At 39.4% G+C, this 27,282-nt stretch overlaps 1 protein-coding gene across 3 annotated transcripts in view; it reads right to left on the reverse strand.

The window, feature by feature from the left end:
* Nucleotides 1-26,313, reverse strand: part of OSBPL11 (oxysterol binding protein like 11) — an 89,534-nt gene extending 63,221 nt beyond the window's left edge. For 2 of the 3 annotated variants that reach the window (XM_043997245.1, XM_043997244.1), the window contains exons 1-2: nt 25,578-26,313; nt 9,800-9,868 (exon numbers count right to left, since the gene is read on the reverse strand). In XM_043997245.1, the coding sequence (XP_043853180.1) occupies nt 9,800-9,868; nt 25,578-25,753 (245 nt within the window). In that variant the 5' untranslated portion in view covers nt 25,754-26,313. Of the gene's footprint in view, nt 1-9,799; nt 9,869-25,199 lie in introns of all 3 variants that reach the window. The other variant, XM_043997246.1, reaches the window with a different exon arrangement.
* Between the last annotated feature and the right edge of the window lie 969 nt (nt 26,314-27,282).

The following is a 27,282-nucleotide window of genomic DNA, read 5'->3' on the forward strand; positions in this document are numbered from 1 at the left end:
TAGTAATAAGGTCAATTAGAATTCCTGGAAGAAATGAAGAGTTTAAAATGATATAAATAAAATGAGAGCTCTAGAGCTGGTGTCAGCAAACTACAGCCTAAGAGCCAAGTGTAGCCTGCCCCAACCTTCCCCTCACCAGTTTTTTGTAAGGCCTTCGAACAAAGAACGGTTTCTACATTTTTGAGTATAATAAAATTTTATTTAAAAATTTAAAAACTGGGGGGGCAGAGCCAAGATGACGGAGGAGAGGCTGTGACTCCCACAAGCTCCAGATAAATTCGTCCATTCACGCCCAAATAATGCGGTAAAAATCAAAACCCAGAACAGCCTAATGCACATAAGAACAGAGTGAGACTGTTTCTCCGCAAAAGAGGGCAATTCTGATCACCTACTGATCACGCTGAACAGCTCAGCGCAGTCCGGACCCAGCCAGGGACAGTGCTTCCAGCACATGTCAGAGTTCAGCACCAGCAGCTTCTGAGGCGCCGATCACGGACTGGTGAGGGGGTTTGGCGGTGGGCCGGGGTGAAGTGGAGGCAGTGTCTACTGGAGTTGGGGCAAAGCGCCCTGGGTCTGAACCAGTGGGCTGAGTCGAGTGGTGGTGGCCCAGTGGGGGAGGGGTAAAAGCACGCCAAGCTTCCAACCATAGAGAATCAGTGTTCAATCAGACTTCTGTTTCTGGGTCAAAGAGAAAGCGGCCGTGATTACTCATAAGCCTGGCAGGCTGAGAAGAAGCCTAATCACCCCCCTGGGCCACGCTGTAGCACAAACAGGGTGTCCTGGAAGCAGCGCTACACTTTAAGAAGGAGTAAAAAGTGAAGAAATAGTAAGCCAGGATGAGTAGGTAGAGAAAGCAGAAGACCATCGAAAACTTCTTTGGGGGAAAAGTAGACCACAATACATCCTCAGAAGAAGAAGATAATAATAGGGTCAAAGCTCCAACATCCAAAGCTTCCAAGAAAAATATGAACTGGTCTCAGGCCATGGAAGCTCTCAAAAGGGACTTTGAAGAGAAAGTAGGAGAGATAGAACGAAGATGCAGAGAAAGAGAGGAAGGAATGGAAAGAGAAATGAGAGCAATGCAGGAGAGTCATGAGAAAAAAGTCAACAGTTTGAAAAGCCAAATGGAAAAGGAGATTAAAAAACTGTCTGCTGAAAATAATTGCCTAAGAATTAGGATTGAACAAATGGAAGCTTAGTGACCTTATGAGAAACCAAGACACAGTAAAGCAAATCCAATTGAATGAAAAAATAGAGGGCAATGTGAAATATCTCCTTGGAAAAACAGCTGACCTAGAAAATAAATCTAGGAGAGATAATTTGAAAATCATTGGACTACCTGAAAACCATGACCAAAACAAGAGTTTAGACACCATCCTCCAAGAGATTGTGAGGGAAAATTGCCCTGATATTCTAGAAGCAGAAGCTAAAATAGAAATTGAAAGAATCCACCGATCACCTCCTGAAAGAGATCCCAAAAGGAAAACCTCCAGGAATATTATAGCCAAATTCCAGAACTCCCAGGTCAAGGAGAAAATATTGCAAGCAGCTAGAAAAAAGGAATTTAAATACTGTGGAGCTCCAATAAGGATAAAGCAAGATCTAGCAGCTTCTACATTAAAGGACCAGAGGGCATGGAATATGATATTCCAGAGGGCAAAGGAACTGGGACTAGACCCAAAAATCATGTATCCAGCAAAACTAAGCATCATCTTTCAGAGGCAAACATGGAACTTCAAGGAGAAAGAAGACTTTCAGGCATTTGTTATGAAAAGACCTGAACTGAATAGAAAATTTGACTTTCAAATACAAGACCCTGGAGAAGCATAAAAAGACAAACAGGAAAAAGACTTCATGAGGGATATTAAAAGATCAAACTGTTAACATTCCTATATGGGAAGATAATACAGAGGACACAGGTCTGAACTGAATAAGAAGGGATGTTATGTTTTGTTCTTTGTGGGGTGTCTTATGTATGGGGCCAGATTTGGGCTTGGGGCCTCCTGGGTCCAGGGCTGGTGCATTGTCCACTGTGCCACCTAACTAACCCATAATGACATCCTTAAAATAGGGTTGAGGTGTAGGAGAAATAGACTGGGAGAGGGGGAAGGGGAAAGATGGTCTGGGGAGAGGTTGTTCACATGAAGGAAACAAGAAAAAAGCTTATGGAGGGGAGGGGAAGAGGGGGAAGGAATTGGGGAGTGAGTGAACCTTAATATCATCAGAATTGATTCAAAGAAGGACTAACATACATACTCAAGTGGGTATAGTAATATATTTTGCCCTGAGGGAGGAAAGAGAGATAAGGGGGGCGGAGAGGGGAAGGAGGGAAGGGCAGATTCTGGGAGAGAGTGTAGTAAAAAGCAAAATACTTTCAAGGAAGGTGAAGATGTTCTGCATAATGGCACAAGTATGAAATATTGAATTGCTTGATTTCATAGGGAGGGTTGAGGAGAGAGGGAGGAAGAAAATTTGGAACACAGAATTAGCTCAAAGACCTTAAACTCATCAGAGTTGGCTCATGGAGGGAATAACATTCACACCCAGTTGGGAGGAGTAATCTATTTAACCTTATAGGAAAGTATGAGGGGAAGAGGATAAGAAAGGAAGGGTGGAAAAAAAAGGGAATGCAGAGTAGGGGAGGGGACAGTCAGAAGTAAAATACTTTTGAGGAGGAATAGTTTAAAAGAAGATAGAAAATAGAGTAAATATCATGGGAAGGGAATAGGATGGAGGGAAATAGTTATGATGACTTTGCTGGGCTAATATGAAGAAAATTCTTTGTCAAGTTTAAGGTACTTTATTTAGGTTATGATGAACAGGATACTTTTAGAAAAACCTGGAAAGACCTACATGAACTGAAGCAGAGTGAAATGCACTGTATACAAAATAATAGCAATAGTGTAAAATGATCTGCTGGGAAGTATGTAGTTATTTTTAGCAAGGCAATGGTCCAATATAACCCTGAAGGACTTATGAAAATGGCAACCCATCTACAGAGAAAGAAGTGATAGTATCTGAAAATAGATGGAAACACATTTTTTTTCTTTTCTTTTTTTTTTCTTTTTTTGGTGAGGCAATTGGGGTTGGGTGGCTTGCCCGGGGTCATGCGGCTGGTGGGTGTTGGGTGTCTGGGGCCGGATTTGGGCTCGGGTGCTCCTGGTTCCAGGGCCAGTGCTCTGTCTGCTGCGCCACCTAGCTGCCCCTGGAAACACATTTTTTTAAAAAATGTTTTTTCTCTTTGACAATTCCTCAGTCTGAAGTTTTGGGAGTTTTTTGACTGTTTTTTCTCACAACCTAGCTAATGTGGGAATGTTTTCCATGACTACTCATGTATAATTTATTTTGAAATGCTTGAGTTCTAGTGGGTGGGGGGTGGGAATAGAGGAGGAAGAGAAGTTGGAACAATTTTTTTTTTAAATTGATGTTAAAATTTGCTTTTACATATATTTTGGAAAATAAAATTCTATTAAAAAAAATTATTTTTAAAAATGTAAAAACTAATCAGTTCCTGAACCCTAAAAAAACAAGCTATGGGTTGGATGCAATAGTAGTTTGCCAAGCGCTGCTCTAGAAGAAAGAACTGGAAAAGAAATGAGTGTTGCAGAGTGAAGACTTAGAAGAGGCCTCAAGGTGGCACAGGATAAAGCATTTGAAATATATTCAGGACAATCTGAGTTCAAACCCAATCTCAGATAATTACTGTTGTGGAAATTTATTTTGATTTGGGGACCCTACCTTTGGGCTGAGATTGGAAAGCCTTGGGCCCTCAGGGTCTCTTCTGTGTGGGAGGTGCTGGTGCCCCTCCTCCTCAGCTTCAGCTGAGCCAAAAAGCCCCGTGGGCTGTACAAGACACCAGGTCAGACAGCTGGGGGAAAAAAAGGCCCCAGCTCCCTCCAACCTGAGTGGAGCTAGCCGAAAGATCCTGGATAGCCTGTGCTGAGGCACGGGATGCTCGAGCGTGCTCACAGCCCCAGCCGCAACCCTGGCTAGCAGATTAGCTTGGTGTGTGGGTGCAAAAAGCCCCGAGATCTGAGTGGAGAAAAGAAAGATATATATAGACCTGGGGGTTAGACTTGGGAGAAGGAGACAAGAGGACAGACAAGAAGATGAGAAGGGACGGCTGACAAGACAGCAAAGGTTGGAGAAGACAGACAGGGGGTTACAAGGATGCAGGAGAAGACAAGAAGGACTAGGAGCAGAGAAAAGAGAGGCCGAAGGGCAGACTGATGGAGCAGACAGACAAGAGAAAAGGTCGGTGAGAGAGAAACACAGGGGTTCAGCAGTGGCAGTAAGGAGAAGAAAGTTAGAAGCAGGGGATTTACAAAGTGAAAGGGTCTCAGAGTTAGAACAAAGGACCTGAGTGCCCTAAGGCAAGAGGCGGCTAAGGCCCTTATTGTATTAAAAAAGTTCAAGGCGCAGCAGGTGGAAAAGAGATGCAGTAGAAAGAGATGCACTGCAATGCAGTCAGGTTGTATGTTCTATTTTCCTGTATTCTTAATTTTAAATAGTATCTCATAAATAAACTCTGCTTTGATTATTTAGTTAAAAGGCTTCTTAATATTTTGCTTATCAATTTGGGAGTGGAGCAATGTGGTGGAACTTTATAAACGGCCCATATTAAATTAACAGCAGTCAGATAGCCAAACAGTCAAAAGTCCTCAGATTAGTCCTCCACTCAGAAAGATTAATCACCCCAGTCAGATTAGGTCCAAATTAGCCCAAGTAGTTCAAAATATACTTACACTGTATAACATTGGGCAAATAACCTCTCCTAGTCTCAGTTTCCTTATCTGTAAAATGGGGGTAATTACAGTACCTACCACCTTTTTTGTCATGAGAATCATATGAGAGATCTGTAAAGCACTTTGCAAACTTTTGGGTACTATACAAAGGCTAGCTGTTATTGTTATTGCTATTATTGTTATTAATTATAATTATTGTCAATAATCATAATAATGTTGGTAGTTATGATAAAAACCTTAACTCAGTAAAAGACTCCCTGAAAATTAGAATGGACCAAACAGAAATGAATGACTTTGAAACAACAAGAACTGGGAAGAAAATCAAAAGACAAAAAAAAAAAAAAAAGAAAATGTAAGGTATATCTCTAATAAAAAACAAATGACTTGGGACACAAATCAAGGAGAAGAATCTAAGGATAACTGGAAAACATGAAAATCTTGATTAAAAAAGAAAACTATACCATATTTCAAGAAATAAAGAAGCTGCACAGATTATTAGAACCAAAGGGGAGAATGAAAATAAAAAGAAGCTGTTTGTGACCTACTGAAACCTGAAAATTCAAACTCCTAGGAATGTCAAAGTCCAAATCCAGAGATTCTCAAACAAAGAAAAGAATAAACTGCTAGAAAGAAAAAAGTTCAAGTATCAAGGAACCATGGTGAAGAGCACACAAAGACAGCAGTTGCCACTATTAAAGGAGAGGAGACTTTGGAACAAAATATTACAAAAGGCAAAAGATAAAGTCTTACAGTCAAGAAAAACTTACTTGGCAAAATTGAGTATAATCTTAAGGGGGGCAGGGTGGAATGAACCTTTAAGCACTCTCTATTCATTGTGCTACCTAGCTGACTGAACAGAATTTTAGAAAACTAGTTATTATAGATCTATGATGATTACTGAATGATAATTGAAAAGAATATGCACATTCTTCAGCATTATATAGTACCTTTAAACAACCAAGTAAAAACTTCAAAAAGAAATGCAATACACAGAAATATTAAGTGCATCCGTTACTGACCACAGTATTTCTACAAGATGACTAATGTAGAAATATGTTTAATGTGATTGCACATGTATAAGCTAAATCAGATTGCTTGCTGTCTTGGGGAAGGGGGAGGGAAAGGAGAAAAATTTGGAACTCAAAATCTTACAAAAATGAATGTTGAAAACTATATTTTTATCTTTAATTGGGAAAAAATACTATCAAGTGAAAAAAAAAGATTCCTTGTCCTGCTAGTATAGTAGAATTCTATGATGATAAATTTCCCCCTTGAATGTATTCTAATTCTCAGTATCACTCTTTGGATCATATACATAATAGGAAAAATGAGATTATAGGGATAAAGAATAGATAACACAGATAACATTTGTCTAGTGTTTTGAGGTTTTCAAAGAGTCTTAAAAACATTTCAAACAAACAATATCATTTGTTCATCACAAAAGTGCTAAAAAAAAAACAAAAATGCTGTCAGAGAGATCGTACTATTATAGCCATTTCACAGAGTAGTAAACTGAGGATCAAAGAGGTGAAGTAACTTTCCCAGTATCATAGAACTAGTAAATGTCAAAGTCAGGATTTGAACCCAAGTCCTCCCAACCCTAAGTATAACATTTCTTCCCCTACACCATGTTGCCTCTCTAAACACAGAACAAAAGTCACACAAATTCCAGGAATAACCTTTTGAAGACAAAAGAATCTATAGTCTTTTATTCATGCTGTTTTCTGTTACATGTTTCCTCTAACTACATATCAATATGGTGTTAAGTCTGATTTCAGCCTTGTTTTTGTTCATGGTACCACTATTCTCTAGTTACCCAACTGGCAAACTTCAGTCAACTATTCTCTTTCTCTTACCCTACACATCAGATCCCAATGGGTACCCAAGGGCCAGGAAGCACCATAAGGATTCCCCATTTGCCCTTTTCTCCTCCTGGCTAGACACTGATTCTCCCCACCTGCATCCCTACTCCCGGAGGAGAGAATTCACTCCATTTCAAATGTCATGCCCATTCTCCACTTTTTCCAACAGCTGTATTTGACTTTTCTATCTGTATTCCCAGGGCTAACAGAGAGCGAAGTTTTCTGATGTCCTCGTTGCGGCAGGAGCTGCGGCTCCTGTATCGGACTGCACAGCCACACTGTGGCCTGTGGCTCTTCAAGGCGCTGATCCATGGTCATCCGAGACTGGGGGAAGCCGCCTACTACTACTACTACTACTACTACTACTACTACTACTACTACTACTACTACTACTACTACTACTGCTGCTACTACTACTACTACTACTACTGCTACTATTCCCAGGGCTAAGTACTCATTCCTAATTTATACAACAACATTCTGTAACGATTGGAATGATGCCACCTGCTGGAGACTTACTGTAGAAGAGTTCTGCCCATGAAGCGAAGGTCTTTGAGGGCAAGACCGGGCGTCAGGAAGTGACGCGGGCTAGTGGGAGGAGGAAGGAGGAGACTGGCGCTCAGTCTCGTGGGCTCTTTTCCTGAGGACGCTGGCGGAGAAGGGAGCTAGAAATGTGCTCTCCCTTTAATAGATAGGAATCTAGGCCTTTCTCTCTCTCTTTACCAAATTCTTATTCTCCTTAATAAATGCTTAAAAGTCTAACTCTTGCTAAAGCTTGTAATTGATTGGCGACCACTCATTAGATATTTTAGACAGTTTAGCTAGAATTTTAGCCCTTAACAATTCTAAAGACATATATAACAACATTATAACAACTTTGATAGACTTAAGAATCCTGACCAATGCAATGATCAATCATGATTCCAGAGAACTAATGACAAATTATGCTACCCACCTCCTAACAAAAGAGGTGATGTACTGAAGATGATACATGCATTTCTAGATCATAACAATTCAGAAATTTGTTCTGCTTGATAGTGTATACTTATTACTAGGGTTTTATTTTACTTGAATGAATCATTCATCTAGTAAGTCATCAAATCTTGTTAATTATTACAACTTTGGTGTGGTCTTTCTCTATTTCTTAAATGTTAATATTAGAATCAGAGGGAGAAGAAATCAGTGTCCTTTAAGATCCATAAAGTCTTCACAGAGCACTGAGAGAGTGGATTTATTCTGTTCTGAGGGCCTGAAGAGGTGAATAGGAATAGGAAAAAGAATAGATTAGTATAAAAAGGAGGAAAAAAGTGAAACTTGCTACTTCTCAAAAATAAGGTGTGCAAGAAGACTATATAAATGGAGAGGAAGAGGTGGGGCAGAGTGGGCATCAGAAGAATTGCAGTTATCTGAAACAAATGAAGGTGGATTGAATTTACACACACACACACACACACACACAGAGTTTAAAAATACATCAAAGTCAATAGGGAAATAAGTAAGAATGAGAGGGGTTATAGGAAAAGAAAGGGGAGGGGAAAGAAGTAGAAGGGGAAGTGAAAGGTATAGGGACCAAAGATGGGGTCATAAAAACCTCAAATAACAATTAATTCTTTACAAAGGGAAGAATCTAAAGGGGTGTCAGATTGCTTCTTAGACAATTGGGGAGTGGGAAATAAATTTTAGTGTGAATATAATGGAATATTACCAGCATAATAAGAAATTGTGACAGATATCATTTCAGAGAATCCATAGTAGTATGAATTAATGCAGAATGAAGCAGACAGTGGTAGAACAATTTACACAGTTATAGCAAGACTGTAAAGAAAACCAAGTTTGAAAGACTTAAGAACTCTCTTTAAATCAATGACCAACCATGTCTCTAAAGAACCTATGATGAAAGCATACTAGCGTGCTCCTAACAGAGAGGTGACAGACATAAAGTACAGACAAATACATTTTTGGACATGGCCATTGGATAGATTCAATATGATTTACTACATTGTTACAAAGATTTTGTTTTTCTTTCTCTCTGTTTTTAAAAGGGGAAGAATTGGGGGAGGGGAGGTTAGCAATACCAATGCCAAAGTTGGGGGGTTGAAACTTTTTTAAAATATAAGGAAATAAGGAAGTCCAGAAATATAAGGAAAGAAGGAAGTCCAGAAGGAAACAGAAAAGGAAGACAGTTCTGAAAGTATACTTTACTGTATAATGGAAAAAAAATAAGCAGCATGGAATGGATTGACTTACAGTTCCAAAAGAGAATTCTCTTTTTCTGTTCTGTTATATATGTATATATATTATATATACACACATATGTGTTTTTATATATATATATATATATATATATACACACATATATACATACACACACATACATATATATGGAAATGTTCTTTTGGGACATTAAGGTTTACAATTTTAAAGCTGAAGATGCTTTTGATGATGAAGATTATAAGGAATATTGAAATATAGACAAAAGCATTTGCAAGAATGGAAAGCTCTTCAGAAAACAAAAATTTGGGGAACTAAGAATTTCTGGTGATGAATATGTGAAGTTACAAGTGCATAAAAAGATGTGTGGGTTGTAATCTACTTTTACAGATCAAGCATACAAATGTATTTGCTACTTAATCAGTAACTTAGTCTTCTTAAGTTTACAGAAATTAAATTTGTTAAAGCTGTTGTGAATAGTTGTATTCAACACTACTATGACAGAGAAAGGAAATTCCCAGAGACAGAAAGACATTCCAAATCCAAAAGAATCAAGTTACAGTATTAGAATAACAGGGATTTGGTTATTAGACCTTGGGCACAGCAACCAGGTTTGTAGAAAAAGCTGAACATTAAAGTTAGACTAGTTCATTATGCTTCCAACCATCCTTTCCTCCTTGGCTGTCCCTTATAAATGTCTATCACAGAAGAAAAAGATATGTAAACATGCAAAACTAGTGCGGCATGCAAAGCATTGTACAAAGATGGCTAGCATTATCTGATCTCCATTAAAAAAATACTACTATACAACAGAATGAAAGGGAATAAATAAATGAAGACTTAGCATAACATCACTGAAAACTGCTGACCCTAACCTCATAGCGAATAACCATCAAAATATATAAGAATGATCAGTCCCACTACCCTTTCCATTACTCTGGTATCTTAAAAGCAGAAAAAAATGGTAAAAATAAAACTTACCGGTATTGCCAGCCAGTGACAAGGTTGGTATATTTCATCAAATAACCACAAACATTTTCCATGTGATCGCTGTTTCAAAAAAAAAAAAGAAGAGAGTCAGCCAAACATAGTGAAAATCAAAAGAAATCCCAAGAAGTGTACTATGCAGCTGTGCAAACAGCTGAAGCCAGCTCTATTGTCTATAAATGGCTCAATTAATATTGGGAGAAAAATGTATAGTCATTAAAAAAACCATTTACTTTAACAAAGTATAGCTATAGAACTTTACTTAATCAAAAATTTTCAAACAAAGCCAAGTTATATTAATAGAGTGACTTGCCAATGTTTTCTTTTGTGTGTCCAGAACTCTAATTTAATTAGTGTAGGGAATTCCTACTAAGAAAACATGGTCATTTGTGCAGATCAGAAACTGTTGTGCAAACAATAGTCTTTTGAGAGTTGCTTAACTTCCCTGAGATGTGAGGTAAGAGAGTTACAGATTCAATCTGAGTCAGAGATTTGATGTGAATCTGGGTCTTCCTGACTGTGAGAACAGCTCTCTATCCACAATACCATGCTGTCATATTAATTTCTTTTTAAAAATATTTTATTTTTTCCAATTACATGTGAAGATAATTTTCAACATTCATTTTTTAAAGATTTTGAATTCCAAAATGTTCTCCCTCTCTCCCTTCCCTTCCCCCTTCCCAAGCCAGCAAGCAATCTGGTATAGGTTATAAATTACAATCATGTTAAACATATTTCCACATTAGTCACATTGTGAAAGAATCAAAACAAAAAGGGAAAACCATGATGAAGAAAAAAAAAGTGAAAACAGTAAACTTTAATATGCATTCAGACTCCATACTCTTTTCCTGGATATGGAGAAAATTTTCTATCGTGAGACTTTTGGAATTGTTTTGGATCATTGTATTGCTGAGAAGAGCAGCAATGATCACAGTTGATCATCACACAATGTTGCTGTTACAGTGTACAATGTTCTCCTGGTTCTGTTCACTTCACTCAGCACCAGTTCATGTAAGTCTTTCTAGATTTTTTTGAAAACTGCCTGTTCATTATTTCATACAGCACAATAGTATTCCATTACATTAATATACGAGAACTTGTTCAGCCATTCCCTAATTGACAGCTATCTATCTATAAATATTTTTGTAGATGTGGTCCTTTTCCCCTTTTTATGATTTCTTTGGGATATAGACCTAATAGTGGTATTACTGGGTCGAAGAGTATATGCAGTTTTATAGACTTTTGGGCATAGTTCCAAATTGTTCTCTAGAATATGTTTGCATGAGTTCACAACTCCACCAAAAATGCATTAGTGTTCAAATTTTCTCACATCTTCTCCAACATCTAGCATTTCCCTTTTTTGTCATATTAGCCCATCTGCTAAGTGTGAAGTGGTACCTCAGAGAGTTTTAATTTGCATTTCTCTAATCAATAGTGATTGAGAACATTTTTTCATATGGCTATGTGATATTAATTTCAATGCTAATAGAAATTACAAATTTTATTGGTCCTAAAATAAGTTTTTACTCTATCAAAAACCACCCCTCTGCTCATAAAAAAGCATTTGTAGTACCTTTATACATTATGACATCTTTTAATAAAAGGGTTCCTTCATTGATTTTAGTCATTTACATTAAGAATTCAAAATAAATAGGATTTTCAACTCAAACTGTCACCAAGTAATTATATAAATGTTCTATAAATAAAAGGTTTCCTCTACTAGTCATATTAGAATACCATAAAGCTTCAATTAAATGGCACCTAGAAAATCAAGTGTTTTACACACCTTTTAGAAACTGTTAACTGAGTGAAACACTAATGCACTGTTAGTGAAATTATATACTGATTCAACCATTCTATAGAGCGATTTGGAACTATGCCCTTAGATCAAGCAATACCACTACTAGGTCTGTATCCCAAAGAGATGGGGGGAGGGGGGAGAAAGGAAAAGGGCCTATGTACAGAAATATTTATAGCAGCTCTTTTAGTGATGGCAAAAAAATTGGAAACTATGGGGATGTCCATCAACTGGGGAATGGCTAAACAAGTTGTGGTATGTAATTGTGATAGAATATTATTGTGCTATAAGAAATGGATGCTTTCCTGAACTGATGCTGACTGAGAGGAGCAGAACCAGGAGAACATTGTACATAGTAACAACAACATTGTGTGATAAACAATGGTGATAGACTTTGCTCTTCTTAGCAGTGCAATGATCCAAAACAGTTTCAAAGAACTCATGATAGAAAATGTTCTCAACATCCAGAAAAAAGAACTGTGAATTATGAATGCAGATTGAACCATACTGTTTCTACTTTTGGACTCTTTTGTCCCCTTCTTTTTTGAGGTTTTTCCCTTGTGCTTTGATTCTTCTTTCACAAGATGACTAATAAGGAAATATGTTTAATGTGATTGTACATATACAACCGATATCAGACTGCTTTCCATCTTGGGGAGGAGGGATAGAAGGGACAGTGGGAGAAAAAATTTGGAACTAGAAATCCTGTGCAAACAAATGTTGAAAACTATCCTTATATGTAACTGGAAAATAATAAAATACTTAAGAAATTAATTCTTTCTGATAAACCTGGAAAGATTGACATGATCTGATGCAAAGTGAAATGAGCAGAACTACGAGAATATTGTATACAGTAAAAGCAATATTGCATGATGATCAACTATGAATAATTTAGCTAGTCTCAGCAATACAATGATCCAAGGCAATTCTGAAGAACTTACAATGAAAAATGCTATCCACCTCCAAAGAAAGAACTGGAGTCTGAATGTAGATCAAAACATACCTTTTCTTTATTTTTCTTGGGGTTTTTAATCTGTTTTTTCTTTCACAATATGACCAACATATGTTTTACATGACTGCACATATATAATCTAAACCAAATTGCTTGCTTTCTCAATGGAGAGAGGGAGGGGGGAAAGAAAGGAGAGAATCGGAATTCAAAAAAAAGTTTTTAATGAGGATTAAAAATTGTTTTTACATGTCATTGGGTAATAAAACATTAAATTGACTAAAAAACAAACAAACAATAAAACATTAAATTGGAAAAAAACCAACACAAAAGGAATTGTTAATTAAGGACCATAAGTGAAAAAAGTTAAAGCTCATAAAGACAGAATCATAGATTTAGAGCTGGAAGGGACCTCAGAGGTCATCTAGTCTAAGCCTTTCATTTTACATATAAAGAAAGAAATTGAGGCTCAAAGAGGTTAGGTGCTTTGCCCAAGATGAGATAACAAGTGGCAGTGCCATGATTTAAACTCAAACTTTCTGACTCCAAATTCAGAGTTCAAAAGCCAAAGATAAAATAAAAGCAAAACAATTTTTAAAAAAATACACATATACTGCCAAATTTGCCAGATTTGTCAGGAAAGGCTGAAATCAGGTAAGTGGGCCAAATGGCAAAATGACCATGAGATGAAAAAGTTAGGGTAAATGGGGAAGAGAGAAGCAATGGTTAATAATAATCAGAAAGACAAATGGCAGTAGAATGAGACAAGGTTTTAAGTCACTGCTACAAACTGGGAAATCCAACTTTGATAAGTATTTTAGATTTTCTATTCTTCAATGTACTTGTTATTTTATTTACTTATTTATTTAATTTTAGTGAGGCAATTGGGGTTAAGTGACTTGCCCAGGGTCACACAGCTAGTAAGTGTTAAGTGTCTGAGGCCGGATTTGAACTCAGGTACTCTTTTTTTTTTTTTTTTTTGCTGGGCAATGAGGGTTAAGTGACTTGCCCAGGGTCACACAGCTAGTAAATGTCAAGTGTCTGAGGCTGGATTTGAACTCAGGTCCTCCTGAATCCAAGGCCAGTGCTTTATCCACTGCGCCACCTAGCTGCCCCTGAACTCAGGTACTCTTGACTCCAGGGAGTCCAGGGCCGGTGCTCTATCCACTGCACCACGTAGTTGCCCCTGTACTTGTTATTAAAGCTAGAAACTCAAATAATCCTGTTTCTAGTTTTTATCTTTTACTTTTTTGCATTTATATCTTATTCTAGGAGAAATATGGCAATGTCATTCAGTCTCACTAAGTTTAATAATCTCTTTTGTTTTAAATAAAAAATACTTAATATATTTTGAATCACTTTTAAAAATCTACAAATGCCATAATTATTTTTCTAAAATGGGAACATTTCTTCTTTCTCAAGTACACAAGAATACTCCCCCCTCCCCTTCTCTAGTTTTCTTACTAATCAATCCCCAAATATTTTAGGTTGAGGTTAGTTACTTTATTGCAATCACTCTTCGAATCAAATTCCAGTTCCACAGAATGTACTAACATGAAAAAATTAAGTCTGTCACACTTAGCAACAATCAAAACTTCTAATAAATATCAAAAGGCTCACTATACCACACTACAAAAACAGAAGTGTCTGTTGTGAACTTCAGGTATGAATTGAATATAAAAGTGAATAAATCTAATGGGAAAAAAATGTTCTTTCTGACCTCTCCCTAACTTTGGGCAAAAGAAAAGCAAATTAGTTGGCTAAATGGTCTTGAAGTAATATTTAGGTAGAACAGTAATAACCCAGTCATTCAACTGAGGGCTAATTGGCTAAGAGTAAATATGGAATTGAAAGAAAGATCTAGGAATTTAATCCAGAGAGCCAAAATAGGCAATTTCAAAATCAAAATGAGGTATTCTGGAAGTAAAGACACCATTCTCACTAAGCCCCACAGTGTACTTTAGACCTAAAAGCAATCAAGATGGGTTAAAGATAGGCTTGGGAAACTCTAAGATAAGGTCAGAAAATGCACACAAAACACAGCAGCAAATGAATATAGCAATCTCCTGTTTGATAAACCCAAAGACTCTACCCTCCAGGATAAGAACTCACTATTTGACAAAAACTTCTGGGATAACTGGAAAATAGTATGGCAGAAACTAGGCATAGACCAACATCTTATACCTTAAACCAAAGTAAAGTCAAAATGGGTACATGATCTAAAGGTGATACCATAGGCAAATGAGCAAAGGAAGGAATAGTTTACTTGTCAGATAGGGGCAGCTATGTGGCCTGTGGATAAAGCACTAGCCCTGGATTCAGGAGGACCTGAGTTCAAATCTGGCCTCAGACACTTGACACTTACTAGCTGTGTGACCCTGGGCAAGTCACTTAACCTTCATTGCCTCACCCCTCTTACCCACCTTACACCTATCCAATTGGCTGATTGATATGACAAAAAAGGAAAATAATAAATGTTGGAGAAGCTGTGGAAAAATTGGAACACTAATGCACTGTTGGTGGAGCTATGAACTTATCAACCATTCTGGAGAACTACTTGGAACCATGCCCAAAAGGCTATAAAACTGTGCATACCCTTAGACCCACCAATACCACTATTAGGTCTATATCCCAAACAGATCATAAAAAGGGGAAAAGGACCCACATGTACAAAAATATTTATAGTAGCTCTCTTTGTGGTGGCAAAGAATTGGAAATTGAAGGAATGCCCATCCATTGGGGAATGGCTGAACAAGTTGTGATATATGAATGTAATGGAACACTGTGCTGTAAGAAATGATAAGCAGGAGGATTTCAGAAAAACCTGGAAAGACTACATGAACTGATGCTGAGTGAAATGAGCAGAACTAAGAGAACACTGTATACAGTATCAACAACATTGTGTGATGATCAACTGTGATAAACTTAACTCTTCTCAGTAATACAATGATCTGAGACAATGCCAAAAGACTCATGATGGAAAATACTCTCCACATTCAGAAAAAGAACTATGGAGTCTGAATTCAGATTAAAGCAAACTATTTTCACTTTTGTTGTTTATTCTTTCTTGTGGTTTTTTTTTTCCTTTTGCTCTCTGATTCTTCTCTTACAACATTACTAATGTGGAAATATGTTTAAAAATAAAATAGGGGGCAGCTAGGTGGCACAGTGGATAGAGCACTGACCCTGAAATCAGGAGGACCTGAGTTCAAATCTGACCTCAGACACTTGACACTTAATAGCTGTGTGACCCTGGGCAAGTCACTTAACCCTCATTGCCACACAAAAAATAAAATAAAGTAAAGTAAAATAAAAATTAAATTAAATTAAATTAAATTAAATTAAATTAAAAAAGGGGGCAGCTAGATGGCGCAGTGGTTAAAGCACCGGCCCTGGATTCAGGAGTACCTGAGTTCAAATCAGGCCTCAGACACTTGACACTTACTAGCTGTGTGACTCTGGGCAAGTCACTTAACCCCCATTGCCTAAAAAACAAACAAACAAACAAACAAACAAAAAAACAAAAATAAAATAAGGTTACACTGTCTTAGTGTCCCCACTACCCACTTGTGGAGGTGGAAGGCCCACAAGAATGGAGCTTTGTATATATTTTCAGAATTTCCCATATGTATTGATATGCTTTGATGATTTCTTTTTCCCTTCTCCTGCCTCTTTTTTTTCTTTAAACATATTCTTTGTCATATGGGTAGCTCTTTGGGAAGATGACAGAGAAAGGATACTCAGAGAAATTTAGGTGATGTGAAAATAAAAGATACCACTAAAAATGTATTTTTTTATTTAAAAAAAAAAGGAAAGTCTAGATGTCAATTTCCTGCCTTAGGTAGAAAGTGAGAGAAATGACAAGGAGAGGCAGCTTCTTCTATGAGTTTCATTCTGAAAAGGAGGAAAGATATCAGACTTAGCCTAAGGTTGGCTAAACGTTTTTCATAAACAGTATTATTTCTAAATACGTATCATGGATTTAGGTCATTTAGTCCAACTTCCTCATTTTACAGATGAAGAAATAGTTACCAAAAGGTTACATGATGTGACAAAAATCATCCAGAGAAACCACAAAGCAAAGATTCAAACCTATTTTTGTAAACTTCTTTTAAAATCCATCTAACAAAGAAGGGGCAAAAATATGGTACTGAGGAAAAAGTGTTGAATTTGTACCTAGGTTCTCAGGTTCTCTTCCCAACTCTGCCATAAAGTAAACTAACTATATGATGTTAGGAAAGCCCTTTAAATCTCCAAACCTTAGTTTCCTCACTTCTAAAAATGAGGGATTTGGACTATGTGACTTCTAAGGCCCTTCCCAAATCTAAAACTATGATGCTCTGATAAGGAAAACCTCTGAGAGATTGCAACAACCAAATCATATTTGGGCATAAGTAATCTTTCCAATTGGAAATATACAATTTCTTGTTATAAAGAAGGTCGAAAATACAAAGCCACCCTGTGCTCAAAAGTTGTTTGGGGTTTTTTAATACAGTGATTTCCTTCTCAATTCCACCTTAACAATCATTTGGCCTATTTTAATAAACAGCTAAGCCTGTTTACAAATAAGCTTTTCTTTGCAAATCAGCCTATCATCATCATGACACTAGCTGACATTCACAAAGTTTTCAGATTTACCCTATGCTTTAAATACACTGTCTCACTCGATACAACAAATTGCCCTGTAAGGTAGATAGTAACAGTATAATTGCTCCTAGTTTATAGATAAGGAAAGAGGGATACTAAATTACATACTTGGCCTACAACCTTGTTGTGGCAAGACTAGCTAGGACTTCTACCTCCAAATACAGTACTGTTTCCATTGCACTATGCAGATTCACATATACAATAAGAAAAAACATGCACAAATGACTAACTTTGAACCTTGTTTAAGAAAAAGGAAGAAAGAAAACTGCATTAAGAAATTCAATCTCTCTATGTAGGGCAAAAAAAAAATCACATTGCAAATACAAATGACTTTTGGTGAGAAGAATTTGTATTTAATCTGTAAAATTAAGTTCTAATTTATAGCAAATAAATTATCTGATACCACTCAATATACTTCAGTGGATATGTAATTTCATCAGACACTGCTTTCTCCAAAAGTACAAATCTTAACTTATACACACTTTCTCATTGTGTGACTGTTGTTCATGCCCTCCTATAAATCCTCTGAAGGGATTGCACTCAACATGTTATGGGACTTTCTCTAGTACTTCTGTTATTACATGGATACTAATGGGCACAGCAAGCTGTCCACCAGTCCTAACTTTTATCTGATTATACATCTCACTAAACAGAGATAATTTTAATCACGGTGAAGTTGAAAAGCTTTTGTCCTTACCAAGCTTGCTTTCTGCTGCAGAAATTATTAGAATAGTTGTAAAGTGGGGCAGCTAGGTGGCACAGTGGATAAAGCACCAGCCCTGGATTCAGGAGGACCTGAGTTCAAATCCAGCCTCAGACACCTGACACTTACTAGCTGTGTGACCCTGGGCAAGTCACTTAACCCCAATTGCCTCACCCAAAAACAAAACAAAACAAAAAACAAAAAGATGTGTATTCAAGGGTTAAGACAATGAAATTAATCCTTTTATTGCTTCATCAAGGACATTCTTGAATGAAACTGGCATTGTTTTTTTGTGGGGTTTTTTTTGCTTCAAGTACATGGCCCTGAAGAATACAATGACTAAAATAGTTTGGTGCCACTCTCCTGATTATGCTAAGGTGCCAGCAGCCCTGACTATCATTACTTTGACACCATCAGTGCAAATGTCAATACAGTAATTCCAGGTTAAACCAGGAGATTCAAAAAATGCCACTAGTGTTTATTGCCAATCACTCACATAAAAGAATATTTTCAATGACTGCTGGAGCACTGTAGGCAGAACAGCAAGTCCAGCAATATCTGTAGATTAATCCATTTGTATAATAAAAGCACATTTCTACAGAGCAGATATCAACTCAGTCTTCACAAACACAGCTAAATCTTTAATTCACAGGTCATGTAGCTTCTGGAAAGCTCCACCCTATACTCATGCGAGAATAAGAGTGAAAATGGGGGCAGCTAGATGGCACAGTGGATAGAGAGCACTGGCCCTGGAGTCAGGAGTACCTGAGTTCAAATCCGGCCTCAGACACTTAACACCTACTAGCTGTGTGACCCTGGGCAAGTTACTTAACCCCAAATTGCCTCACTAAAAAAAAAAAAAAAAGAGTGAAAATGGCAAATTATGACTTCGTATTATTGTGAAAATTGTTTTGATCTGGGGGACCCCCAGGAGTCACAGATCATACTTTGAGAACGGCCTCTCTCCATAGAACATGGTTCCAACCTAGTTTTCCAACCTCGTTTCAAATGACTCTTCTCCACCTTCTCTATGTTCCATATACATTTCCTCCAAGTCTATGCCTGTTGAAATTCTTCCCTTCCTTCAGCTACCACCTTCTCTACTAGGCTATGCCCAGCTGAAAGTGAACCATTCCTCCTGAAATTTTCTGACAGCACTTTTTCAAGATCACTCCTTTGATTTAGCACATTCTATTGGATATGATACAAATTCTATTTCCCTCTATTAGTCTATGAGTTCCTTGTGGGCCTAAGATCGTATCATGTTCATCTTTGTATACACAGCAACTTAACATTACTACATTGTACACTACAGGTAAATCAGTGTTTGCTAGATTAAACCACATATTGTATTAGCTTTATATCATTCAGATACAATACATGAGAACCAGAACTTTGCTCCGTCAGTCACATGATTCTATTCCAATCTGGCATCTTTCTCAATCCTTGCACTCCATTTTTCTAAGTCTTTTGCATCCTTCAACGAACTGAGGACAAGTTAACAGAACACCTAGGGTAACCATGAAATAGTTACTTGTCATCATCACCCCAGACAAAGGGCTTTGCAGAATGCCAGACTAAAGGCAGGATTGTGCTATTCTTATCTAGCTCAGAATTTCCCAATACCCATAACAAGATATTTACACAAGTAAATCTAAAACTATTATAAATAAAAAATAAAAATTTGATAAGCACTATTTTTTATTCCAGTTACCCAAAAAAGTTAGGGTAGCCAGGATATCCAAGCATCATATTAGAAGAGGGCTAGGTCTTAACTTCCTTTTTTAAGACTCTATGATTTTAATACTTATCTTAAATTTTTCCCTCATCTTCCTTTGTGCTTTTAGAATCCCAAACTTCCTTACAGGGCAGAACCAAGATGGCGGAGAAAAGATGGCAGAGGAAAGGCAGGGGGCTCTCAAACTCATGACACGATTGCTCCAAAAAACATCCAAATAACACCATAGGAAAATGCCCAGAGCAGCAAAACTCACAGAACAATGTGCTGAAATCATCTTCTAACCAAGAACAGCTTGGAAGGTCAGAAGGAGGGAGCTGCTGTGCTGATACAGGAGTCAAGCCCAACCCCACAGTCACCCTGACACAGATTCAGTCCCAGGAAGGCCTCACCAGAGAAGGAGACCCCCAGAGCCTCTGAATCAGCTGAAGAGCCAGTGTCATCTGGAACTAAGCTCACAGTCTGGTGAGTGGGCTGAGGCCTGGGCAGGGGGGAAGACTACAGGGGTCTATGCTGGTGCTGAGGCAGAACTTGGCTTTTTCACCCCTGCTGAGAACCAGGAGGTAGGCTTGAGTAGCAGTGGCCCAGGTGGGGGAGGGGCACAAGCTGGTTGGAGCTAACAACCACAACACACAAAGCTGGTTGATTGGCAAGTTGGTCTGGGGTCATCTACAGACCAGGGAACAGGCCAGGTGAGTGAAGAACCTGATCCTCCTTAAATCATACCACCTAGGACTTCTTAAGCTTGGGATCCTGCAGCCTGGAAACAGTGCCCCACTTTAAGGAGCTAAAAGTCAAGTAAAAGAAAGGTAAGATGAGAAGACAGAGAAAGGTGAGGACCATAGAAAGTTTCTTCAGTAACAAGGAAGACCAAGGTGTACCCTCAGAGGAAGATGTCAACATCAGGGCCCCTATTATCTAAAGCTTCCAAAAAAAATATGAATTGGTCTCAGGCCATAGAGGGGCTCAAAAAGGACTTTGAAGATAAAGTTAGAGAGGTAGGGGAAAAAATGGAAAGAGAAATGAGGGTGATGCAGGAAAGACATGAGAAAAAAGTCAACAGCTTGAAAAGTCAAGTTGGCCAAATGGAAAAGGAGGTACAAAAGCTCTCTGATGAAAATAATTGCCTAAGAATTAGGATTGAACAAATGGAAGCCAGTGACTTTATGAGAAACCAAGACACAATAAAGCAAATCCAAATGAATAAAAAAATAGAGGGCAATGTGAAATATCTTCTGGGAAAAACTGCCGACCTGGAAAATAGGTCCAGGAGAGATCATCTGAAAATTATTGGTCTACCTGAAAACCATGATCAAGGAAAGAGCTTAGACACCATCTTCCAAGATATTCTCAGGGAAAATTGCCCTGAAATTCTAGAAGCAGAAGGTAAAATAGAAATTGAAAGAATCCACCGATCACCTCCAGAAAGAGATCCCAAAAGGAAAACTCCTAGGAATATTATAGCCAAATTCCAGAACTCTCAGGTCAAGGAGAAAATATTGCAAGCTGCCAACAAGAAAGAATTCAAGTACTGTGAAGTCCATCAGGATAGCACAAGATCTAGCAGCTTCCACATTAAATGACCGGATGGCATGGAATATGATATTCCAGAGGGCAAAGGAAATGGGATTACAACCAAGATCACCTACCCCGCAAAACTCAGCATAATCTTTCAGTGGAAAAAAATGGGACTTTAATGAAAAAGAAGACTTTCAGATATTTGTGATGAAAAGACCTGAACTGAACGGCAAATTTAGTTGTTTACAATTATTCTTTGAACAACATTGCTGCTACTGTATACAATGTTTTCTGGTCCTAAAACCTCATTTATCTGGGGGAATTAGTTCTACATATTTTCCAAATAACTTCAGTTTATTCCTTAATATACAATTTTTTTTTTATTTTGACCATTTTCAATTGAAAGCTCTTTAGAAGGTATTATGTAGTAAGTAGCCTATCTTATGAAACTGATGGCACTGGACTTCATTTTTTCTTTATAAGTATCTACTAACACAAAGCTGAGAGGTAGCACAAAGTATGGAAAGATGAATCAAGAAGACTTGGCTTCCCTTCTTGCCTAAGGCACATACATTTAATTTCTTTGAGACTCGATTTCGATTTCTTCAGCCTTTATTCAGAGATAATAATACCTGTAGTACCTACTTTGCCTGGTTCTGGTTATGAAGCTCAAATGAGGTGATGTAAATAAAGCATTTTGCAAACTTTGAAGCACTATATAAATGAAAATTGTTATTATTACTCTAAATACTCAGTTCCTTCTTTGAATGTTTTCAAAAACATCCTTCAAGACCCTTTGCCTGGAGGTGAATTCCTCCCAACGTCTCCATTTTGGGAAGAGGTCCAGGCCAGTCATCTCTCATTTCCCTCCTAGCTCTGCTTTCTGAATGATTCTTTGGACTTGAACACTATTTCTCAGTATTGATACTTTCCTCTTCTCTTCACTTTCCTCATCCCTCCATCCCCATCCCCTTTTCAGCACCTTTTTTGAATGCTGTCTTCCTCCATTAGAATGTAAGCTCTTTAAGGGCAGGTACTATGTCTTTATCTTTGGATGTGTACCCCCAGTGCTTAACACAGTGCCCAGCATATATTAAGCGTTTAATAAATGCATGCTGCCTGCTTGCCTAGAGACTCAAAAACTAGGATTAACAGCCAGACACCAATGGTCTAGGATAAAGGGCCTACTTTTTTTTCCTCCCAATTCTTTTGTTTTTTCTTTCCTAGAAAGGTGAAAAATTGATATGGCTCCTAAATCAAAAGTAAATTTCTCAAGCCCTGAATTATTACACTGTGCAGTAACATATGTCTCCTTTTTAGTTTTTCCTACATTTTCAGATGTTAGTTCTCCCCTGCTTACTTCTAAAAGCCTTTCAATCCCTCTCTTAGAAAATGTTAATTCTAATATGATGTGCTCCAGTTGTGCATCTCCAACTGTCTATTGGTATTTCTATTTTTTTTTTTTTGGTGAGGCAATCGGGGTTAAGTGACTTGCCCAGGGTCATACAGATAGTAAGTGTTGTCTATTGGTATTTCAATGTGGATCTATTATAGGCATCTCAAACTCAACACACCCCAAACTGAACTCTGAAAGTACTCCAAGTATACTCATTTTGGATCTGGCTTCTCTGGCCCCTTAGCACTGTGCTAAGCACAAGTACAAGCTAAGTGCCTAGCACATAATAGGCACTTAGTGTTTATTGATTATTGATCAACTTGTCCCAGCCCACTCCTGAACCTCCTCATTTCCACTGAGGACACCATCAACCTTTCAGTCACCTAGTTTCATACTTGATTCTTCACTCTTCCTCATCCCACATAACCAATCAGTTGCCAAATCTTATCCTTTCTACCTTTACATCTCATCCAGTGGTTACTTTCTAATCACCACCCTAGTTCATGCTCTTATTACTTCTCTCCTGGAGTACTGTCATTGCTTCCCAATTGGTCTTCTTGCCTAAATCCCTTTTCCAATCGATCCTTCACTTAGCTACTAAAATTAGTTTCCTAAAGCATAGGTCTGTTCATGTTGTTCCGTGATTCAGTTAACTGCACTGGCTTTCTATTACCTCTGGAATCAAGTCTAACCTCTGTGTGGCCTTTACAATCCTTCAGAACACGGTCCCCAACCTCTCTTTTCATATATTAATCCCCTTCTCTCTCTCACTCTATGATCCATACAGACTGGCCTTCTGTTCCTGAGGCACATCATTCCATCTCTATTCTTGGTACCTTTGCACTGGCCTGAAATGTTCTCCCTCTTCACTTCCATCTCTCAAAATATAAATCTCTTTTAAGGCTCAGAATAATGAGTGCTACCTTTCACAGGAGGCTTTTCCTGATCTTCCCAAGTGCTAGTGACAGTCTGACCCCGACCCCACCACTACCCCCATCACTTTGTGTATGATAGGGAGTAGTTTTAGTATAGAATTATCAGCCCAATAGAGCTTTGAATCTTGTTACTTTCAAAACTCTGCTCAAGTGCCAACTTATATATGAAGCCTTTCCTGATCCTCTCCAACAGCTACTGCCTTCCCCCAATAAATTGAGCTTCAAGCATCTACTCTGTGTGTGTTTGTGTGTGTGTGTGTGTGTATTCTTTTTTTACATAAGTGTTGTCTCCCACAAGAGAACGTAAGTTCCTTGAAGGCAGAATGTTTCATTTTTATCTTGGTATCCCCACTACCCTAGGTACAAGCCTGTCACATAGTAAGCACTTGATTAATATCTTTTGATTCACTGATAATATTTTAAAAAGGGAAACCAGTGCAAGTAATCTTAAGCATACATTCAATAAATGCCAATAAGGCTAGAAGTGAAAGACTTATTTGAATCCTACCTCAGATACTTTGTATCTTTGTGAAGCTGGACAAGTAACTTTACCTTTCCCGGACTTGGCTTCCTCATGTGTAAAGTGACAGAGTAGAACTCAATAACTTCCAAGGTCTCTTGCCCACGATCCTATGACTGATGAAAGTGTGTGATTGAAGTGTGCAGGGACTTGTGACACGATTTCCAGAGCTCAGAGACCTTGTGTGCTTACTTCCTGGTTTGGGTCTATGTTTTAGAGAATTGATGTTGCCAGAAGACTGTCTGACCTGCAGTGAAGTGGATGGTAATATATCTGGTTTCACAATGAATTCAAAAAGAATTCTTTTCCAGGCTACTGAGAAACATCATTTTGGATTCTGTTTTGTTTTTTGTTTTTTTTTTTTGCCTTACCTATAAGATAATTAAATAGCTTAATTTGAAAGATAAACTTACCATGATAATAATAGCTAACATTTATATATACTATTTATAGTTGGCAAAGCACTTTACACATATTATGTTATTTTATCGTCATAACAATCCCAGGAAGTAGGTGCTATTATTATCCCCATTTAAAAGTTGAGGAAAGGGGGAGGCTAGGTGGCGCAGTGGATAAAGCATCGGCCCTGGATTCAGGAGTATCTGAGTTCAAATCCGGCCTCAGACACCTGACACTTACTAGCTGTGTGACCCTGGACAAGTCACTTAACCCCCACTGCCCCGCAAAAAAAAAAAAAAGTTGAGGAAACTGAGGCAGAGACTTTCCCAGAGTCACCTAGCTAATAAGGTTCTGAGGCAGAATTTAAATTCAGGTCATCCTCACCCCAAGTCTAGCAATCTACAACAAAATCTCCTGTTGTGACTTAGTCCAGAGTTTATTAACAATAAAGCTGAATTCTTTAGCACTTAATCTTTATATACATATACTGAATGACTGAAATGGAATCACACAAGATTTTGAGAGTAAGCTAAGCTGTAAGTGTATCTAGATTTGCCTTTATGTGCAAACATGTATCCATCCAGAAACATGCACACACCTCCCACTCAAAATCTTTCATAATCTTATTCGAGAACATTAAATCGAAGAAGAGGCTTGGAATAATAAACACAAGACGAGCTTAAAACTCAAAGAATGTGGAATCCATCCCTTAACAACTAACAATTATTTCTGCTGCGGTGATTTTCTGAATCAATTCATTTCGAACAGCGAGGATGGTTACCTTCACCTACCCGGAGTTTCAGAACCAAGGACTTCTATCGCTGCTGAAGAAGACCCCTGAGCACAAATCAAGGACAAAGTCACTCTGCGTTTTTAACTTTTCCCACCTCCTCGGATCCATTCACGACAAAGGAAATGCTAAGCCGGGGAACTGGCCCATTCTCCAGACTACTTCCTAAGCTCCGCCGAGGTGCCGAGCCTCCGATCCCACAACAACTCCTTTCCAGGCTCGAGCTTGGAAGCCCTAGAGCTGGAAACCTTGCGGCTGAGGCCGAGCAGAGGTCACAGGGCAGAGGGAAGGAACCGAACGTGCTGGTCTGAGCCGGGGACAGAGGCAGCCCGGTCCCCCGCGAACCCCCAAGCCCAGGCGTCAGCGGGACTGAACGTACCTGTACTGCCAGCCCTTGGCACTGCTACTCCTGCTGCTGCTGCTGATCCCGCCGCCGCCGCCGCCGCCGCTGTTGCTGCTATTCTTGTTGCTGAGAGTCGCCGCCGAGCCCAGGCTCTCCAGCTTGCCTTCGCTCTCTGACACTTTCATGGCGGGTCCCGGTTCTCCTGCCTGCATGGTCACTCGGAAGCCCACCACCACTCCGGCGCCGTGGGGGGGGAGGCGATAATACTGCTCTGGAGGTGTTGGGGTGGGGCGGGGCTTGGTTTTGGGAGGTGGGGGAGGGGAAGGGAGGAGAGGTCTTTGCTTTGTTTTTTTTTCCCCAGTTTTTTTTTTAACGGCCTGATTCTAAAGGGATGCGCCCCAAAAAGCCTGCCGCGCAGAGTCGGCAGCTGAAACGGGGACCACCCAAGAGACAGGGAAACTGAGTCCTAGGAAGCGGCATTTATATAAAAAAAAAAGGTGGAGTTAGGGCAGGACCGGTGGGAGGGAAACTTCCCAGGGCGACGATGGGTAGGGATGGGGGAGGACGGGGCTATCCAAAAGACAGACCTCCCTGGGAAAAAAAACAACGGCCGGGCCTGGAGGGTTTGGGGACATATTTCAGGGAGGAACGGAAGCTTCCCCGGGATCTAAGGGGGCAGGCGGAGTGCCTGCCGTGGGCTCGGCTCTATCTGCAGGCTTGGAGCGGCCAAGCCGGGAAGGGAACCCCGGAAGCGAGGCGGGAGGTGGGGACGGATGGGGGGCGGGGCAAGAGGTTCGCAAAGTCTCCCGCCCGCTCGCTCCCGGACTGAGGGCGGGGCGGGGAGGGGCGGGGCCAGGCTGGGCTGGTCCGGCCAAGTTCCTCGAGGCGAGGCTAGGAGGCAGGGCGACGGCGACAGCGAGGGCCAGGGCGGGGGGTTAGGGGGAGGAGACGCCCCTCGACCTCTCTCCCGGCGTCTCCCCGCCCCCGCGAAGGAATTCCCTGGGCGCCAGAGGCCGGACAACGGCTCTGGCTTCTCTGGAGCAACCCCCTCAACTCCACCCTCGCCCGACTACGACTTGCCAATTTGCCTCACCCCTGCCCCAACCGTCTCCTCCACCTCTTCTAGCTCTTTCCCTTCCGGGTTAGTGTGCGCTCACTTCCTCCCGAAGGTGAAGCACCTTGCGCCATCTTGGAAGCAGGCAAGAGGGGAGGGAGGGTGGTTAGCAAGGAGGGGACTGAGATTGGAGCGCAGCGAAAGCGATGGGTGGAGCGCTGGCTTCTGGGCGCCAGTTTTACCTCTTGTGTGACCCTGGACGAGGGTTTTAGGAGGGTAGCTGCCGAGCTAGGGCGAGAATTAGCCAGACATGAATTTGAATCTCTGTATGACCCTGGGCAAATCGCTGTAACTTCTCTGAGCCTTAGTTTCCCTCCTCTCTGAAATGGGGATAATAATAGAGTTTACCATACAAGGTTGTGGTGTGGAGAAATAAAGCTTTTCCTACCTTAAAGTGCTGTGTACGTGTTAGGTATTGTGAACGTGTCTTTCATTCCTTCAGGAAATGGAAGTGTTAAGAATTGCAGAACCTTTGCCAAGATCTGCATTTGTAGGACTCGCCTCCATAGGGCATCTTTAACATGAGTGAAATCACGGTATGCCACTCAAAAATAAAACGGAAAGGGGGATATCAGAAGAATGCCAAGACCACCCGTTTTGTACCAATGTCCTTGGGCTGCAGTGAGA

This window comes from Dromiciops gliroides, chromosome 3 (assembly GCF_019393635.1).
Source record: "Dromiciops gliroides isolate mDroGli1 chromosome 3, mDroGli1.pri, whole genome shotgun sequence".
NCBI lineage: Eukaryota > Metazoa > Chordata > Mammalia > Microbiotheria > Microbiotheriidae > Dromiciops > Dromiciops gliroides.